Below are 20,984 nucleotides of genomic sequence, written 5' to 3'. Positions count from 1 at the left end.
AATTTGAACTTGTGTGTTCACCAAAAATAGTTGTCTAAAGGGCAGTCTAAATCTTGTTTTTTAAAGGAGTACATGATGGTAGAAGGGTAGTGAAATGTCTGTATTAAATAACTTTGTTTTATGACGTGCTGTACTTAATAAGAAAAGTATAACACCTGTAACTCCTATCAGAACCCTTTACAAAGGATCATTGACTTGAAGAAAGAGCAGTGCAATCTGAGTGCAGGCTAGGCCGACTTTAGAGTAATAACTAATGCTGTTGTAGATAATATGTAGCAGAAAATATGCTTGCTTCTATGTAGTAGAAAGATACAAATACTTAAACTGATACGACTTTATTTGCACGCTTGTGTGAACTTTCTATTTGAGTCACGTTTCTCTGGTCACTAGGAACTACTTTCCATGTGCCATTCTTCAGTAGCTAACCAAAAAGTCATTTGATCCAAGTACCTGTCAATTTCTGTTCAGCTGTATGAATCCAACTCTTTCCTTACCTTTTATAACTCTTTCTGATACTTTGATAGCTGCACTGCATTAGAAACTCCAGAATTTCTGATAAGAACTTAGTCTTAGCTCAGTTTTGCTTCCTTTATTTAGGGGAAAAAAATCACATATGGGAAGCATAAAAAGAGGCACTATAAGATGCATCTTGTTACTTGAGGACAGGTACTGACATGACAGCACTGGTGACTATGAACAGCACTTGCCACAGCTTTATTTTGTGCAGCTCCAAAAGCAACTGAAATAAAATGATTGACTACCTTTGTTTAAAGCTGCTCTGTACGGCAAGAGCAAAGTAGCCAGAGTTTGTAAGCCTATTTATTCAGTCCTGCTCATTCTCTGCTGTTTGCACGAACTCATGTACGCACTGTATTTGATCTTTTTTTGATCCTTTTCCTTGCCTGTGCACAAGCATTTCTGCTTCCCTCTTTGACCAGATACAGAATGCATTCTGAAAAAGTAAATTTCACCAGCAACTCTACTTTCGAAACAATGTCAGCCAGGAAGAAAAAGATGTGTTCTTCAGCTCTCAGAATAGACTTATTTCTCACTTTAAAATAAATTGGGCAGCCTATTTTCAATAAAAGCTTTGAACTTGATTTGTTCTCCAAGATACCTAGATTAATTTTTAACTGTTTGGTAGCCTATCTTGCCCTGAGAATTTGCAGGAGGTCTCAATCCATGAGTAGGGCAGGAGACTAAGATTGTAGTTAGTTCTTCAAATGTAGAATTGTTTCAGGTCTAAACTTTGCTCTGGAACTCTGATACTTCTGAGCCCAGCTCTTATTTAGTGCCTAACTCTTTGAAATGTCTTCCTTGCTGGTGTCAGAAAAGGAGCTGCTGCTTATTCAGACTGCAATATTTAGTACTAAGCACAATTTACAGTACTAAGCACAAATCCTGTTTAACTGTTTTGGACTTCTTTAGTTTGCCATGAAGACGTAGTTAAAATTGTGGAATTAGCCTGCAAACACAATCTCTGCATAATACCATTTGGTGGTAAGTGTTATGAAATCTCAAATCTGTTTAACATTACTAGTGAAAATGTATTCTACTTGAATTCAATTTAAATATGTGATCTTAGTAATATATTGTACTAATCATTCAATAGTTAGACTTTTTTAGTAGCATTTTAAGTGTGGTCTTAATTTTTTTGTGATCTTGCAGTATTAAAAGCTGCTATATTCAGTTTAGTGGAAGTCATTAAAAGTATGTCAACACCTTGAATATTGAATGTGCAAGAGGAGTGATTATATGAAGCTGAAGTCTACCTCTGTGCCTTGGAAGTCTTCTAGGAAATAAGTCAAGAGATTCAAATATCTGTGTCGGAGGTATCATGGCTTTGGATGCATTACTTGTGCTCTGTTCCCACAAACATGTATAAATTAGGTTTTTTGTTGTACTGTTGAAGCTCATAGGTCCAGGGAGGATTGTGGTCAGACACCGTACTGCAAAATCATTAACTAGAATTCTAATCTCCGTTTAGACATTGTTCATTTTGAAAGTTAGAGGAGAGACTCCTGTGGCAAGGGATTTTCAGGAAATGTTCCAGGTACAGAGTACAGGTAAAGGCCTGTATAATCTGTGTTCTTCTTGGCGTAAAGAATTTCTAGAAGACTTCAGGTTTTTAATCGTGGATGCTTTTTCCTCTAAGCCTGCTGAAGTAGAGTGGTAAGCTACCTTGTTTTGACTTAGAGCTCAAGGAACATGGGATGTTGGCTTTTATGAGCTCATTCTGTGGGAAGCTTTTTGTCAAGAACTCTTAATTCTGTGGGATAAATCTGTGTGTTTGACTTGGTACTTGCTTATGCTGTAGCAGTGTAGCCCCTGTAGGAAGGACACTTACTATTTGAGAAGATGAGCATGTCACTGGAAGACAATACCAAACTAATGGAGCTGGTGTCTCCCTAAAACACTCTTACCCTTGCCAGATACATCTGGAGAGCTGTAAGACTGCTACAAGTCACCTTTGGTACTGGTAAATTGGTGTAGCTGAAAGCAGCAATACTGACTCTCTTGTTCACTGACCAGGATACAGAAAGATCTTCAGATTGTTTTCCAAGTCTGTTTATACTGAACTACGGTCAACTTCTGGAGATGTTACTATAGGGGTTGGTATTTAAGGAAAATGCCACCTTTCCTATCATTGGAAACAAAGGTGACGGGCTTTACTGCTCTTGGAGAGTTTTATTAGTTGGCACTGTACTTGCCATTGGTTGTTCTTCTGGTAGCTTGCTGTGGATCTCTTTAGCATCCTGGTCTCTCTTTTCATCTGGCTTTTGTAGTCTTTGAGAAGTCAAAGGCTTCTTGGAGGCTGTTCTGTGACATCCTATAAAGATATATTAGAAACCTCCAGAGAAGTTTGACACTTGGTTTTGTCCATTTTTTTATAGTTACACCCTTTCAGTTTCTTTCTTGCTTTCAGATAAGTATTGCATTCCGGTATTAGGTAGACTTCTTAAACCAGCTTTCTAGGTAGAAGTGTAGTGACTTCCATAGCGATCTCTAAAGAATATATAGAAACCATAGCTATCTGTTTGTTGGATGGCTTTGTTATTTCTTATCCTTCCTTGTTTTAAAACTCTATTCTGGACCTAACAGAAGCAGTTGAGATGGTCACAGAATTTCATGGTTTGTTATCAAGTGCTGTTAAAGCATTGTCAGCTCCAATGCTGCCTTGATTTTGTGAAACCCAGTTTGGCAGAAGGGACAGCCTTAAAAGGCTAATCACTAGCCTCAAACAGTTAACTTCAGTGATCTTACTTTAAGTTCAGTATCAGAAAAGAGGGAGAGAGGGATGGTATGTGAAGAAAAGCTACCTGAGAATTTTATGATCACGGTGTCACTTCCATATTTGCAGGAGGGACGAGTGTCTCTAGTGCCCTTGAATGTCCTGAAGAAGAAAAAAGAACAATTGTCTCACTGGATACATCACAAATGGTATGTGTCTCAATTTTTTTATTTTTATTTTTTTAAATTATCCTACAGTTACTTTGAATGGTGATCACTAGAGAATGACATTTCTTTCTTTGCAAGAATAAAGTAGGGATGGAAGTATTAATCTGTACCATGCATGATTAAATTGGTACTCCTTCGGTTTGTGATATGTGGCTGATGTTAGCCCTGTACTACTTCATATGACCTGTATGTATTTAATAAGAAAAATCACTGTTAAGCCTTCTTATAGCAGCTTTAAGTGAAAATCAGAGGAAGCTACTATTCTTCTATATTGGAACTTGTATCTGAGGTTAAATAAAAGGCTAGGAGGAAGTTATTTGTTATTGCAAATTTCATTAGTTTTTGCAGACTTAAAAATACTTAAAGCAAAGGTTGGTAAGGTGACCTGATATCTATAAATCAACTTGGAGGATCAACTTTAAGGAAAAAAAACTAGATTTTTGTGTAGATAGCATCTTGAGAATGTGAAGTTCATAGCTTTATGGCAGTCTAGAAATGAAGTTCTGTAAAATTTAGTGCTAGTTTTCATGTTTCCATTATGAAGGAGCTTTATACTTTTAAAATGATAGTTTTATGACTACATGATAATGAGATGCTTCAGAAACAGCTCTGTATCTTTGATGTAAGGCTCTACTGCCTCTGAGCACCTGCTGAGCTTCTTAACTCCTTTAGCCGTGAAGGTAAGACCTGGGTTTTGGCTCCATTTTCTCTACTCAGTCAGTGGTGCTTCAGTTAAACTTGTTGTTTCTCAGTGTGTCTGGCTACAAAGTGATTTCTTCTGCAAAGGTGGTAGTTGCATATTGAAGGAAGCTCTTCGTGTGTCTATACAGAATGAAATCCAAAGAGTACAATACTGACTCAGGTCTTCATTTGAACTCATTGATTCATAGCCTACAGCTTTGACTTCTGTCTGGTTTGGGGGTGGGAAAGGAATGTGGTTAACTTATTATCATGCTTTTGTGTCAGCTAGATATGTAAGTATACAGCAAGTCAGAAAGTAGACCACTTTCCTGTGTCTTGAATGACTCTGCCAGCCAATTCTTGTAATCATTAATGAGGAGGAAAAATGAGGAAATTAAGGTGAAAAGAAGCATTGTCAGAGTTAAAACCTGGGTGTGTCAGAGCAGTTAAGATGATTGGCTAAGCTTTACTATTTTAATAGATGCTTAATGGGTATCTTCATTTTATATGTAAGGTCTATATTGCATGAAAACTGATTTACATAAGTGTCTTGGATCATTTAAGCAGTTTATGTTGAAACTGAAGGTGTCTGAAAGCTGAAATAGCTGGCTTTGAATAATTAGTCCAGACGCTGTGAGGGGAGACAGTTGCTTTAAAGCATAGTTTAAGTTGGACTACAGGATGTCCACATTTTTGTCATTTGAAAAATCAAGGTAAAGGGAAGTTAGAGCTGTTCTCCTTCTATACAATATTAATACACAAAATTATAGAAGTACACCAGAAGTGTACTTAAGAATGAAGAGTTGAAGCTGAAGCTTCTGTGGTGTCCTTACTATAAACAAAGCTAAAACCATATTTGTTAAGTTTCTCCTTCATGTGAATTGTCCTCATTGACAATTGTGCTTAGTGCACCATGTAACTTGTAGTGTTCACTACTTTTCTGTTTAGTAGAATATACTGAAGGGACAGTGAGTGTCTCATGAGATAAAATGATATAATCCTTCCAAGTATCTTAAATTTCTAAAGTACGTACATACTCTGACATCCTGCAGTATATCTTGCTTCTAGCTTACTGTGTCAAAATCCAACAGCTGAACTGGAATAACTGAATGCAGTCTATTTAACCCATGGAGTATGTTTAAGAATACTTTTCTTTGTGTATACTTAATGTGCAGATAGTCAGGTTCAGGCACCTTCAATCATGTTAATTCTGAAAATCACTGTATTGCTTAACTTCTGTAAGAGTTTTGACTTAATTCTTTCTGGCTTTTCTGCATTGTTTCTGTAAACATTCCTAGTATAAATTGACTAATAAGTATGTTACTCGTATAGTGGTGACTTCATAAATTGTAATCTGTTGTGTAGCTGTTTGAGGGAGTGAGGGGGCTCAGCTTCCACTGTTGTAATAACTGGAGTTGTATTAATAGTAAACTGTATGACCAAGCATGTTGATCCTATAGCATTAGGGAAGGAAATAAACAAAAATCTTTAACACTGATTCTTAGTTTTGATTGGCTTTTCAACAGAATCGGATTCTCTGGATAGATGAGAGAAACTTAACAGCTTGTGTGGAAGCTGGCATTGTTGGACAAGATCTGGAAAAACAGGTATCTAACTTGTCAAGCATCTAGTATTTCTCCATATTTTTCTCAGCTGTTCCTCACGTCTTGTCTAAATCATTGAATTCTAGCTTAATTCTTGTGTGGTTTCGTGCAGACTGGTGTGGTAAGCATTATATGCATGGCTATGAACGATATCACATTGAATGCTGTATTTGATGAACATTTTAAAATCTCTTTCTTTTCAGCTCTAGCCACAAAATACAATTATAGTAATAAGTCGACAATTCATAGGATGTAATGCTGTGCTTTCTGTTTCAGACCTTAGATACACCCTTGTAGTTGCAAAGCATGACACTTGGTACCAATTACCAGGAAAAGTTCAAATTATCATTTTGTGATGTATATTTTAGTTATTTTGCCCAGAGGTAGTTTTCCTCAGAAAGGTTAGAGCATATAACAGATGTGCTGTTGTTGCTGCTTCTTAAGGTCAGCTACAGGAGAGTAGCAGAAGTGATGGAGAGTTGCCCAAACCAAGAGTCCAGTGGAAGTTTAGATCACCTTCAAAGTGACCTCTAGTGGCTTTTAATTGCAGTTTATCAGATGAGCCACAGCAGCCCTCTCAGGGTCTTTCTCAGTGCTCCTCTATAATCAAGCAAGTTGTGGATGTTTGTTAGTATTCTTCAGGATGTGCAGTTCTAATTATTTAAAAAAAAAATTCTAGGACTTGACTTGTTTGATATCTAAATGTTGTCTAAACTTTTCTTAGTGCCTAAATGCACTTTACAAATATGCAGAGATTTGAAGGGTTTTTGAACTTTTTTTCCAGACCACTTTTTAGAAGAAAACAACTTGTCATACTTGACTAACAGAGCTGTTTATGATGGGAAAGATGGCCTTTCCTGCCTCTTATTTTATTTTCCTTTTATCATTTGATGTAATATTTTAACCTTTCCAGATCTGTTTTTTTGAAGCTTGGAATTAAAATGCAAAGAGAATATTCTCTGCATTTAAATGACGTTTTTCTAGGGTAGTAGTTTGTTATTTCACTATTATCTATCCTTTAAATGCTGCTACTTTTCCTTTCACTTAGAGTAAGGGACAATATTCCCTTGCTGCTTATCACTCTTATGAGCTGACATAACTGTTGCAGTTATTCTTTTTTAGTATTTTTGATCAAAAAACGTTTTTCAATCAGGTTTTTGACTATGAAAAGAGTACTGGTTGTCAATTTGTTCAATATTGAATATAAACTAGTATTCGTACAAAGGTTTTTAATATAGGGAGTGACTTCGAGCATGCGAGGACTTCTGTGCAATTCCTTCAATGTGCAAAGAACACGAATCAGATCATCTACTTAAAGCGTGTGTGTGTATATATATTTTAAAAACTCTTATTACATGTACTGGAATTCCAGTATTACTAGCAAATGGGATGTGATTAAAGCTAGGACTCCAAGTTGTGCTTGTTTTGTGTAGTACAATCTGAGCATAACTATGATTTAATATTATAGTTAATGCCAATGCAGACTTCCACTGAAGTACAGGTAGAATGCAGATATACATTTGGACTGTGCAAAGAGGAAACTCTTTGAAAGGGGTTTTTTGGTTTGGTTTGCAACTTGCTAGTATTAAGTAAGCTTTGGATTGGAGGCTAATCCAACTTTTGTTGCCTTAAGAGACTTTACCAGCATTATCTAGGAATTATGTTGTAGTGAAGAGGTTTGGTGCCTCTTACTGTGTTCCTCATTTACAGATACCGTGAACCTTATAACAGTAACTAAAATAAAGAGCTGAATTCTAAACCAATAACAGGTTTGGAAAAACGTGATATTTGACAAAAGTTAGGCTGTAAGTGTTACAATGAGGCATTCGAAATTAATGTACACTTCACACATTTGTCTATCTTAGCTAGTGACTCTAGTGTGATTAAGACGCTATTTTCTGTGGGATGAGAACTCCAGATATTAGTGGGCTCTATAGAGAAGCCTCAAGTTACTTGTTTTTGTCAGAACAGAATATGGAATAATAGCTGATAGATGAGGACTAAAGGTGACAAAAGGATAATTAAGGTAGAACAATATTTGATATTGTTTTTTGTAATAAGCATTATCAATCAGATCATGATTCTATAGGAAAAGCTAGTACATGCTCATATTATCTGGATGAGGCTGTCTCTTGCATCTGCAAAGTACATAGCATAGTCTCTCCCCTGTCCTGTAAGTGCTCTTAGCACATACTGTTTATACAACAGCATTCAAGGAGTTTGACTGTGCATGTACAAAGCACTTGGTCTAGTTACAAATTTTCAAAAGCATGGTGTTCTGCTATGCTTGTGTTTATACAGCTTGTAGAAATCGGTAAGTTGTGACTGAAGCAAATTTCTTGTCATCTTGGGGAATGAGGAGGGTGCAGGCTCCAGCCCTTCCCTAATGTATAACCAGTAAGCATATAAAGCCACAAGCTCTTCTGGTATGAGAGAGGACCAGGAGCTAGATGAATCACCATAGACATTACACAGAAGTGACTTTCAATCATTTAAGTTAGAACCACTTTGTACAACAGAACATAGTTAATGATCCACATTATGTGATATACTTAAATACCTATGTCCAACTGGATTGTTATCAGTTGGTCAGTGCAAATTGATCATCTCGAGTGATAACTAACACAGTTATCACTTAATGTGAGACTGTTGGGTCTTTAATTCTTCCTGTCCGACAGCTTTGGTGTTGCAGTTCTGAGGACATCCAATCAACCTCAGGTGCTGTGCAGATGGCAAAACCAAGCTAATACAGAAAAATGAGAAACAAGTGACTACTTAATGTACAGGAATGCGTGATCTGCATCACAAATAGTTGACAGCATTGCATACAGGAAGCCCAACCAGATGGCTGTATATTAAAACACATCACTCCTTGAGAGAATTAAGTACAGGCAATTTGCTCACCGTTTCTGCAGACCTGCTGCATATCACGTTAGGATACAAAGAACAAGAGATTAAGTGCCTTATTTATTGGCAGCATTTGTGCAAAGTTGGCGGTTACTTAGTTATTTTTTTTCCATATGTATTTGAATTCGCACCTTATGAACAGTAGAGGTGTTAGTTTTAAAACATGGGGGAGGAGTATTATAGGTTGATATGTAGCACAGTGTATGCACAGTAGAAGAAGAATCAATTTGCATTTCATTTACATATCAAAGACAAAACTTGTGCCTGAATAAATGGGTGTGTGGTCAGGGTACTTATTTTTAAAAAAACCAAACCCTAGAATATTGAGACTTGGAGTACTAAGCAAATGCAGGCTCTGTAGAATGTATTTTTTTTTCCTTTCTTTAGCTTGCTGAAAGTGGCTTCTGTACAGGCCATGAACCAGACTCCATGGAGTTCAGTTCACTAGGAGGATGGGTAGCAACACGAGCATCAGGCATGAAAAAAAACATCTATGGAAACATTGAAGATCTGGTAAATAGTTCTAATAATTTTTCTAATTATTCTGTTTGGAGGTTTAACTTTTATAATAACTCACAATGAGAGGGAAAAGGGATAGTAAATTGCGGTTCTCTTAAGTGATACAGTTTTGGCATCAACTCTTGACTGAAATGCTTGTTTGCTTGCTTTTGGTATTAGTGCTAATAATACTTATCACTGATGTAAAAGTCAATTTCATTTTGGTACTCACTGGCTAGCTTAAGGGATTGTTACCCTGTCCTGACTCTGGTGCCTTCTTCCACTGTTTTGTGCTCTCTATTAATCCAGTGTAATAATCCTGTCAAACTTTCAGGGTGATTCCAAAAGGCCCATGTTCTCTCCTTCCTGCTGTGCATTTGTGAAGTTGTCTAGTTGGATCATTTAACTCTGACAGCAAGCTAGCTCTTTTTACCTTCCTACCTCCTCCTAGGCTAGTAGTTTTTTCAAATCAGTAGGCTGATCTAATTGACCACTTACAAAGTGTCATCTGTCCCCTACTGCCTGAAGTGGTACTGAATGGTGTAGTTTTGCTTGTACTGGGAGATGTGAAGCAGAAGGCTTTTCTATCATGGAAGCATAACTTCAGACTAAAACAGCTCCTGAAATTTTCATTAGGAGGAAATAGGATTGAAAATTGATTCAGAACAGTTCATGAGTTTCAAAATGGCACAGTGAGAAAGCTTCAGGGAAGTGTTTACCTTCTGAGGAAACTTTATATCTAGAAACTGTGTGTTATATAAGCTGCCTAAAATCCACTTAATGCAGAATCAACAGTTTGTAAAATGCATATAATGAAATTCTGGAACAACTCAGAGCAGGATGAAAATTACTTAGCTTGAAAGTTTTAAAGCCATTAGTTGAAATTCAGTAATTTTGCTTCACTAAAATCCAAAACCCACCTTTCCTTGGTATAAAATAATTGAACAAAGGATTAAAAAAAATATCCGGGCTCTCTATTGCATGTACATGAATAAAGCTGGAAGCAAAAACATTGAAAAATATTTTTAAAAAACAACCTTCTAGCCTTGCATATGTGTCAGTCTTATGGCAGATTTAATACTGATAATCTAGTTCACGAAGCTTACTTCTGTCTTTCCTCGTAATAGAAATTTCTGTAGCAACTGATGACTGAATTATATTAGCTTTATCAAGCAGCAGTTCTAAAGCAAAACTTAAGCAAAACTTAAACCCTCACTTTTTTCCTCTGAAGTACTATGTATATTCTGGATTAAAATCCTAGTATTCAAGTACTGTCTATGCTGGGAAGCAAAACAGTTTTAACTTGTATTGCCTGCATGTAGCCAATAGCTGATTTGATTTGGCATAGAACTGGAAACAATCTGTTGTGTGGGCAAACCATGCTGTGTTAGAAATAACTGTTAGTAACAGTCCTCAGGTTATCCCAAAAGTTCTTGGAGCTGCCTACAGAATGTCTAAAGTCTACAAAGCTGAACTGTATCAAGCTTAATATACATGTTGTAGAAAATAAATCTCATACAAAAAATATCTGTGCTTAATGCTAGTATTTATAGTCATTGCATATTGTTTAAACAGGTGATTCATATAAAAATGGTAACTCCAAGAGGAATAGTAGAAAAAAACTGTCAAGTACCTCGCATGTCAACAGGACCTGATATCCATCACTTCATTATGGGATCTGAAGGTATAAACACAGTAATTTCATGTAACTGCATCTTAATTCAGCTTCTGTAATGGCTTGATTTGAGCATCTTTAAAGCGGTGGCTTCCAGTGTGTCTATGGGTGGCATTATGCAGGCATGAATTTCTTGTGTTAGGATAGTACCTTGAGACCTTAATTAGGACTGTGAAGTTAAGCAACTCTGAACAGTGCTTAAAACAGATCTGTGGAGTTAGCCCACAAGTCTAGTAACAAACATCATGATTGAGAGGATATCTTGTAAGAATTCACCATGTAAATAGTCAGGAATAAATCACCTACTACTGCAATACTGAATTTTTGGCATTTCTGATTTATGTTAACTTACAATGTCCTGGTAAACAGCTGTTAAGTTGGGTAACTTGCAAGAAGTACGTCTTGCAACACTGTACTCAGTTTTTCTTTTTTCCTGAAGGAACTCTTGGAGTGGTTACTGAAGTTACAATAAAGATTCGCCCCATCCCTGAATACCAGAAGTATGGCTCTGTGGTCTTCCCCAACTTTGAACGAGGGGTGGCCTGCTTAAGGGAAGTGGCAAAGCAGGTAAAGAAAAGCTGGATATTGACTTCACTCAAGAACACAGATTCTAGCACTAGGGGTATGCTGATGCTCTAATATTTCTGGCAATTGATAACCAAGAATTTGAGATAATATGAACCTCGTAAGTGTATATGGTCCATGAGGCTTTTGGAAATTATGAAATTGAGGATTGAGCATGTTCTGAATTTGCTTGATATTCTGAGCCAAATTGTGGATGTGCCTTTTGATGGCTTTTTTTCAGTGGGAGTTATTTTTGTACCTCAGCACAGAAAATTTGGCTTTGCATCTCCTTCAACGGAGAGCTTTATCCTCAGATTAATTGAGGACTATGTAAAAGGATAGTCCTTTATCATTTATAGGATAACATATAGGATAAACACCATCAATAAAGTCCTAAATACTTTAAACAGTATTTAAAGGAATTAAGTTGTAGCATACAAGTAAAAGGCAGTTGGATTTATGGCTCTGAAGCGACAAAGGAACAAAAGTGATGCAATGGAAGGATATGGCCTGTGTTTAGAGAACACTTCCTGAAGCACAGTGACATGTTCAGGTGAGCTGGATATTTTGAAGTGGAATTGTGCTTATGCTGTAGTGTTTAAATAGAGCCTTCTGAATAGTGTGGTCAGATGGTTTCAGGTAGCAAAACTCAGACATGGGTATCCAAATCGTGTAACGCTTTTCCTCATGGCTATGCTTTCAAGCAAATCTTACACTGGCTAGCCTCTTTCTTCACTGTCTTAGACTAACTTTTCTTTGCTCTGTGCAAGACGTATCAAATAATTTCTGTGAATGGTGGAATATACCCTGAATTGGGGAAGTAATTTCAGAAATGTTTTAATTCCAAACTAACCACAGCTTTACATTTTTTCCGGTGATTGGTCTAAATTAATGACTTAATGTTCCAAGCCAGATGTTCAAACTAGTATGTGAATGACATGTATATGCTAGTCAGCAACACTTGCCAGTTCTTCTGTCATGCTTCTACTGCTAGTGCTTTTTCTTCCTGTTAAAGGTACCGAAGCAGACTGTTTGGGAATGCTTAATCATATGACTGACTGATCAACATTAAGTCAATTATGGAACTAGTGTCTTTTCCCTAGCTGTGGGCTTAGTTAGAAGAAGAAAAAAAGGCACTATTAGCCACTTAGTGTTGCTCCATTTCTAAGCTTCTGTTGGTGCTGTTTCACTACTTGGGCCTGAACTACTTACTCTTCTCTTCTGTTGCCCCTAGTGTCAATCTTGGTAGTAATTACAATGATTGCTATCTGAAAAGCTGTTTCTTGTCTGTATTGGTCTAATGTAAGAATAACCAACCTGCAGGTTGTGGGTGGGTTGGTCTTATTTAAAACCACTCATCCAGCCTTCTTTTGTCAATCTGCCTGGTGAGCTATCTTAGTTCATGTTCTTTCTTCCTATCGTGTGACCAAATATATATTAATGATATGATGGAGGGTGAACATGTCAAATGAAGCGATAGAGGAGCACTTCCATATCCATGTAATTAGGTGAAGACTAGCCTAAAATTCAGGCTTTGTCATGTTCCTCTGGCCATACATTTCTGTGACTGGATATGGCCATCACAGATTACATGATGTAGCCATATGTATGGCCAGAAGCTTGCCTAATTAAAGGCAGCTGTTCTTACTGGTTTTCTGTTTTCTGTACAGTGCAGAATCTAGATTGGACCCAGATACAGATTTTAATTGCAGTCTGATGGCAGAGCATTAGTGTACTGGTTCTGGCTGGGATGGAGTTAATTTTCTTCATAGCAGCCCGTATGGTGCTGTTTTGTACTTGTGACCAAAACAATGTTAACACACCAATGTTTTAGCTATTGCTGAACAGTGTGTACACAGTGTCAAGGCTTTCTCCATTTCTCACTCTCCTCCCACCAGCAAGTAGGTTGGGAGTGGACAAGAGGCTGGGAGGGAACGCAGTTGGGACAGCTGACCCAAATTGACCAAGGGGATATTCTATACCATATAACATCATGGTCAGAAATAAAACTGGAGGGGAGAGTTTTCCAGGGGTTGCTATTGCTTGAGGACTGGCTGGATATTGGTCAGCTGGTGGTAACTGATTGCTTTTTGCATCACTCTTTGGTGGGTGTTTTCTTCATTTTGCTTATCAAGCTGTCTTCATCTCAACCCATGAGTTTTCCCACTTTGCCCTTCTGATTTTCTCCCCTCCCCCACTGGGGGGGAGTGAGTGAGCAGCTGTGTAGTGCTTAGCTTCCTGCCATGGTTAACCCACAACAATTAGACTTTTTCAATGGATTTGTAATGTACGTGTATCTTTGATTACATAGCAACATAAGCTCGATATTCTAATCAAGTATGGCATCTTTAGTGCATATGGCAATTTGGAACAACACTCAGTACTTGAAGGTCAAAGGTCTTTGGGCTATTCCTGTGTTGGCTCGAGGTTAAACTGAAAATTCTCAATGCATTATATCTAGACATACCTAATAGATGTTGCTATTAAAGTGAAAACAAGCTTATAGTCACCCTTTTTCAATGATGATGGCGGCTGTAGGTCTCTGGTATCAGTGTGCTTTCTTGTGTGCTACTTTTAAATGAAAATTTGATTGTCATGAATTTCAGCAAAACTGTGTACATAATCTTTTTATTCTTCCTCCCTCTAACTACCTGAACTTTGCCCCCAAGAGATGTGCTCCTGCATCAATTCGCCTTGTCGACAATGCACAGTTTCAGTTTGGTAAGTATGTAGATCTTTTTGGACGAATACTTGTTTCCAAGAGTTTTGGTTTTTAGTAGGTTGAGTCTGTTTTACGTGGTAATTCTTTTGTTCAAAACTAGACAAAGAAGGTAATGAACCTGAAGTTCAAACTCCAGATAGTGCCATAATGTGTACTGTCAGAACCAGATGCCTGCCTTTGTCTCTGGGAAAACAGTATCAACTACAACGGTCTTTACAACAAGTAAAGAGCCATGCTCTGCATGTAAATACATGAGATTTTTTTGTTACCTTTCCATTCTTGGCATATAGTCTACTGGAGAGTTTGAAATTCTGGAGGCACTTTCTCTATTTTGCTGTAAATGAGCAGAGATGATTGTTTTGCAATATAGTACTTGAAACATTTTCTTGCTAAGAGTACTAATGAGAAGTCAGGTATGAAAAAAAAATCAGAATGCAGGCACTTTACTTTGAAGGTAAGTTGGTTGGTTCCTTTAAATTTCATAAAAGCATCACAAGTGGTATACAGATTCCTTAGAAGCAGCAGGGTTTTTTTTGAAAATATTCTGATGTGGCAATGATTGTTTGGGTGGGAGAGAGGCAATGACATACTTGTCCAAAGTGAGCTGTCTCTTTTTAAAAGAAGCTCAGATGTAGTGAATGCCATAACTGTACGCAAATAGAACTAAGCTGTAGGCTTTAAGTATAGAAAGTCAATGAAGCTACTAGAAGACTACTGAACGCAAAGATTTTGTGAAACTTCAACTAGTTCAAATACCTAAATAGGCCAATGTCAGAGATGCAGAGCAATCATTTTTGGGCAGTTCTTAGGGAAAGCTGTCATTTTAAACTGTAGGAAATTTGGCAAAAGATGTGTTCTGGCTCAAGACAGTCTCGAGGAGAACTTAAAGTTCCACTGCCCAAAAGTGAATAGTTTACAGAACTTGAAGGTCTTGCTGAGATCATGCTGGTTTGATTGTACCCAGAAGACAAAAATGTGAAGTGTGACTGATCTTAAAAACCTCTATTTTAATACTGCTTGAACAAGTCAATTTCTGAAACTTCTTTTGGACAGAAGCCACAGTGATGAATCTTGACTTCAAATGGCATTAATATGATGGTGTTGAGAAAGTTGAACTTGGTTTTTCAAACCAAGGAGATCAGGATTTGTAAGACCTGAGAGCCCAGCAAGCCTTGCTGCTTGCTTTGGTCACTCTTTTGTGTTACATTATTTCTCTCAGACATGTACAACAGAAGGCAGATGGATTTTTCTTTCTCTTTAATTGGGAAGAAGTTTGACCAATTACAAGCTTTAAACCCAACACTGAATAAATCTTTCTACTTTTTAGCTTTGATCTGAGGTTACAGCTTATACGGTCACCTGCAAAACAGTTTCAGATGTGTCAATATAGATTTTTCTTGTAGTCATTATTAAGTAGGCTTAAATCCAATAGTTTTTACAGATTGTGGTTTAATAAATTCATGTTCTTTTGTTACCTGGTGCTTTTTTGTGTGCTTGCTTAAGTGTGCTTGGAGGTGTACTCCTTGGGGTTTGTTCATATCTGCAGGGAGAGTCCCTCTTTACTGAAGAGGGAAGGAGAGTAATCAATTGCTGAAGTTCATGCTTTATTCAGGAGGAAATACTTTGTGAAGTATTAGAAGGAAGTATCATGTAAATGGTGCATAACTTTTTTTATGAATTGGGCTCACAGCATGTAGGCCAGATGCAAGACGGTTAAAGTGAAGCAGTAATGGGAATTCAGAAGTTGCTTGTGACTGAAAACAATGGAACAAACAGTAAAAGACTTTAATCTCAATTAAACCCAGTCCTGAGGCAGAGATGTTAATTTAACAGACTCCAAGACACCATTTATATATCCTGGTAATTTTAGTTCCCCGTATGTGATTAAGGAAGCAATTACTAGCTTTATGTAGAAAATTTTGCACAAGTTATATAACCATTAAGGAAAAAATTGCTTAACTCTGAACTTGCACCATTTTTGGCTGTTGGTTTCAGTGGTTTTGGCATAACTTTAAAAAAGGTCACTGATTTTGCTTAGTTTTGTAGTGTAAAAACTAATGAAGTGCTCTTTTAAAATTTTCCCTGTGCCATATACTTGTGAAGGTCTAAACTAGGGCAGCCTTAATTAAGGTGTCAGATGAAATATTTGTGCAGAGTTGTATGTATGCCTTTTAAAAAAAAAATTAATAAAAACCTTTTCGTGAGTCATCTTCTCAATAAGTAGAGAAGTCTCTTTAATTGTGATAATCAAAGTGCTCCAAGTGATTCTTGCAACTTTGACTATGAAGCTATTTTTTTATTTCCCCATTGAAGTAGGAATTTTAAGAGTACTGTTTGCCTTAACACACCTTTTTCCACTTTTTGCCAAAGGTCATGCTCTTAAACCACAAGTTGCTTCAATTTTTACATCATTTTTGGATGGACTGAAAAAATTCTACATCACAAAGGTAAGTTTTGGGGTTTAATACTGTTTGGAACTTTGCATGCTATTGATAAAATTCAAGATTTTTTTAGTGTACTATCTCTAATGCAGCTGAGTTTGAGTGTAACAGATCCTACATTGTAGTATCAGTTCACTCTAGATTCTCAAGGTGGTTTAATCCAAAATGAGATTATCTGTTTGAAGAGTTATTCCACGAGAGCTGTTCTCACTGGTCATATCTGTCAATGAGATTCATGTGCTGTGTCTGACAGTCAGTCAGCGACAGGCAAGACTGGAACCAATCTATCTAGCTTGCAGACCACTGATCATCAGTTAATACTGATGCAGCGAGGCTAACACTTTACTATCTTTTCCTCCTCCCAGATTTTGTCAAGGCATGATCTACCTTGTTATTACAGTGAACTGGAATTTTGGGAGAACTTCAAGATATTTGTCTTGAATTGCCTGTATAAATTGGGGTTTTTGTCTTTCTGGAATTCATCCCAATGAATACCCTTTTTAATCCAGAATTATCTGGTGCTAAAATGATTTCACCTAGGCTTTTGTATTAAATAATTTGTCTTGTTACTGATTTTTCCTCCAAATTAGCTAACTAGAGAGTTCCTGCAAATATGGGTATTCAAATGTAGAAAAATGCACCATCCTGGATTTAGATAACTGTTAGACAGGAGGAGGTAAACATTCCATTCTGATCTGATAATATTGAGTGTCTTCAAGGAGTGGGCTTACTTGAGAGACAGTGGCTAGGTGTTGATTCTGCTGCTTTTTCTTCTGCTACTGAAGTAGAAAATGCCATGTGTCTTAGGACTTCTTTTGCTTTGGGCTTTGAGATAGCCCAAAAATTTTGCCTTCTCTCCCTGATCTGCTGTAGTGCAGGAATATCTAAAGTAGTAAAGGTTTTGGCAACAAGATTGCTGTCAGTTTGAAACAATCCTAGTCGGCAATATCTACTGCTTCTGTAGTCAGCAACAAGCATCACTGCTTCTTGGGATATTGCATCACCAAGGAATGTTGTATGCCAGTTCCAATTCTTCCAGCTCTGCAGGAGAAAAAGAACATGTGGAGAAATGAGAGAAATGCTATGTAATACTGATGCAGAGATTCCAGGTTGGTGACCAGTCTGGAGCTCTTATACACCAGGGGACTAAGCCCTGACATATGAGCAACTGCTACTTCAGAGAAACTCCCAGCTGGGATGGGAGGTAGGAGTAGAGAAAGGAGCAAGTTTAATAACCCTGAGACTGATATTGCAGGTGTTACTGGGACCAAGATACTCAAATCCATTTTACACTTACTTCATCTGTGAATTGCTCCCTGGAAAAAAAAAAAAACAAACCATAAAAAAAAACCAGCAAAAAAGAAACAAAAAGACCCCCCCAAACATCGGAATACAGAACATTAGACTAACAATTTATTCTTTTGTTGAACAGAGTAGTCATTTAACTGATAGCACTTAAGAGAATAGGGACAAAGTCTTTCTGGTTTACTCCATGTAGTTTGGGACTGTTCACTGATAGATGAATGCTCTAGGTATTGTTTGTCTACTAGTTGACACTGTAGCTAGAGTTCCTCCAATGCATCTTAAAGAGAACTGTAAGGTGTTACCTGAGCATTACAGCCAAAAGATGGCAGAATAGACAAAAGGATTCATGCTAGCTGAAATACAGGTGGTTCTAGAACAAGAAGAGACCGTAAATAGCATCTTAATAGACCTCTATTCCTGTCCTTGGAGTTTATCACTGTAGTAGCAGTATTTCTTTCTATTTGTTAGCTATGCTGTTTTTGTAGGACTAATAGATAAGACAGATCCTTTGCCCCAGGAGGTATATTCTGTTTCGCAGTGGTTTTCATGGTGGTGTTTTGTTGGGGTGGTAGGATGCAATATCCTTTTCAGAAATACTAATTTGGATGTCTGACCGGGGCTCACCATAGAGATTTGAGCTTATTGGCTGGAGGACTGAGCCACCCCAAGATACTTTGCCTCCTTGCTGTTTTTTTGGACCCTCCTGTTACCTTCAGTTAACTTCCAGTACAGTTAATCTATTCACTTAAGGCAATAATAAAAGGAATAGCAATTAACTGGGATTTTTCTCAGCATAGCTGTTGCACATAAAGGATGAATTTGAATTTCTTGACTATTAATGTGACTTCATACAACCTTGCTTGGTGTTTAAGTAATAAGTTACCACAAGTAGAGTAGAGACTGGAAAAGATGAATGCCACTGGAAAGGGAAAGGCTTTAAAAAAATAATTGTTGGTCAATATACATATTAAGAATATGTTGTTCTAAATCATAAATTTTTACCCTTTTTAACTGTGGAAAAAGTTATTAAACTTTATTGCAACTTTATATGCATCTCCATTCCATCTGAAACCTGCTTAGTAGTGGTAGTTCACTGGAGCTAATAATAAAAAAAGGTATGTAGAAAACAAGTAAGGCTCTTACTTTTTGGACCAGTTGTGAAGATATGACCCTTGACTGTTATTCCTGAAACAAAGCCATACAGACAGCCTCACTGCACTACTGTTAAACCCTTAATAGTTTTCTCCCCATTTCCACTGCGATATGCTCCCTGCCACAAGTTTAGAAGTTATTTTCCTTCCGTAGTGCTTTTCCCAGCATAGAGATTTTCTGTGGCACACTGATACAGCTGTTTTGAGAGCAGTGACATTTATGGTCATCATAGTCATCTTCCTGCTTTAATACAGGAATAATTGATAGAATATAAATGTCTCCCTATTACTCAAAGCATTTAAGACCTGTTCTTTCTTCAGTACAGGTAGACAGCTGTTATGTCTATCCTGTTTTTTAACAGGAGAAAAAAGTGACAGAGATAATCTGTGATTTCAGTGGGCTTGTGAATGTTTGTCCTGTCAAGCAAAAACTTGATTGTTTGGGGAGTATATCTTTGAAAGACGTTTTTTTTCCTAATCCTTCCTCTTAGTTGCAAAAACACTTATTAACCAGAGCATATGCTGTGTATTTGAAAAGTAAAAACTTGTTGCTTGTATTCTACCACATAGGCTATGACATAACGCGAAGTTTTCTCTCTTTGCAGTTTAAAGGATTTGATCCCAACGTACTGTGTGTAGCTACCTTGCTCTTTGAGGGTGACAGAGAGAAGGTTCTTCAGCATGAAAAGCAAGTCTATGATATTGCCACCAAGTTTGGGTATGCTTTTCAAAGAACTTTTTCATATGAAGCTGGGAGTTAACTGTCCAGGAAAAAACAGGACTACCATATTTTTATAGTGATTACTGTATGGATATGTTCTCAATTTACTAGTTTGAAGTGGCAATAATCAATTAGCTACTGACTGTTCCCTTCGAAAAATATGGCTTGTGCTAACTCTTAATAGGTAACTTTACTGAAAAACCTCAGCTGTCTGTGTATTGCAGAAAAATAAATATTTGACTAAATACAGAATTGATGTTGTTAAAATGGAAACTAGCCCTTGTAATTGCTTATAGGCATGGAAGCTGCTTGTTTTGCAATACTAGACTTTATAAACTACAGAAGGGGAAGACAAAATCATAAGGGTAGTATTAAATCTTTGCAGAATTGATGTGAGCATATGCATGCAAGAAGCTTGTTTAAAAGGAGTTTGTGTTTCGTTAAAGGAATGCAGTGAATTTCTGTCCCACAGACTGTTTTCTATTCTTACAAAGCAACAGAAAACATTCTTTGGAGTGGCAGGCTGAGTAAATGATCAGGTAGTTTCTGTCCTTCTGCTTTGATTAACCGTGATTGAAAACCATCATTAAAAGTGTGATTTGTCAAGAATATACTTTTTTAAGGAAGTTATCGCTAGTATTAGTCTCAACTATTCAAATATAAGTATATCCATTTCAAGGATATGCTATAAGCATATCCATTTCAAGGCTATCCTTTCTGAAATTTGTTTTCATTGTGCTTTCATTCTACCACTTAAAATAGCTTAAAAGAAGGATTTCACGTGAGCAGCTTGTTAACATTCAGTGATAAGAATAACATTGCTCTTGAAGAGCATTTTAGTTAGTTTAATGTTGTATGCAAGAAAATGCTTCAACTGTGAATCCTTTTTGTATTTTGGTATTTCAAGATGGTGTACTGATAAGGGTGGGGAACTTGTCTGTGTTAGGTCTGTTAGAAGATGGTGCTGTCTGTGCTGCTCTGTTAAAGCTATTAGTTAAGTGTTCAATAGTTTAACCTGGTCTAAAATGCTAAACCGTTTAATGATCTGAAATGCTTCAGTCCTTCAGGATGTCTGATTCCCCCCCCCCCCCCCCCCTCCTGCCCCACTTCTCTCAGGTTTATAGGAGCTTCTAGGAAGACTGATGACAGATACATAGTACTTTATTGTTCTCAGAAACAAATAGTTAAAACCTGACTTTCATGATGCTCCTAACTTGATAGACTAGTGAAAGCAAGGCTTACTTTTTCTTTAGTGC

General features: G+C 37.2%; 1 protein-coding gene across 1 annotated transcript in view; it reads left to right on the top strand.

The window, feature by feature from the left end:
• AGPS (alkylglycerone phosphate synthase) overlaps positions 1-20,984 on the top strand; it is a 56,910-nt gene that overhangs the window by 21,454 nt on the left and 14,472 nt on the right. The window contains exons 6-14 of the mRNA XM_050899710.1: positions 1,429-1,500; positions 3,362-3,441; positions 5,667-5,747; positions 9,039-9,164; positions 10,725-10,833; positions 11,264-11,391; positions 14,058-14,109; positions 16,481-16,557; positions 19,613-19,725. Coding sequence (XP_050755667.1) covers positions 1,429-1,500; positions 3,362-3,441; positions 5,667-5,747; positions 9,039-9,164; positions 10,725-10,833; positions 11,264-11,391; positions 14,058-14,109; positions 16,481-16,557; positions 19,613-19,725 — 838 coding nt within the window. The remainder of the gene's footprint in view (positions 1-1,428; positions 1,501-3,361; positions 3,442-5,666; positions 5,748-9,038; positions 9,165-10,724; positions 10,834-11,263; positions 11,392-14,057; positions 14,110-16,480; positions 16,558-19,612; positions 19,726-20,984) is intronic.

Source organism: Gymnogyps californianus, chromosome 7 (assembly GCF_018139145.2).
Source record: "Gymnogyps californianus isolate 813 chromosome 7, ASM1813914v2, whole genome shotgun sequence".
NCBI lineage: Eukaryota > Metazoa > Chordata > Aves > Accipitriformes > Cathartidae > Gymnogyps > Gymnogyps californianus.
Note: the sequence above shows the minus strand (reverse complement) of the source record. Positions and strands in the feature narration are given on the sequence as shown.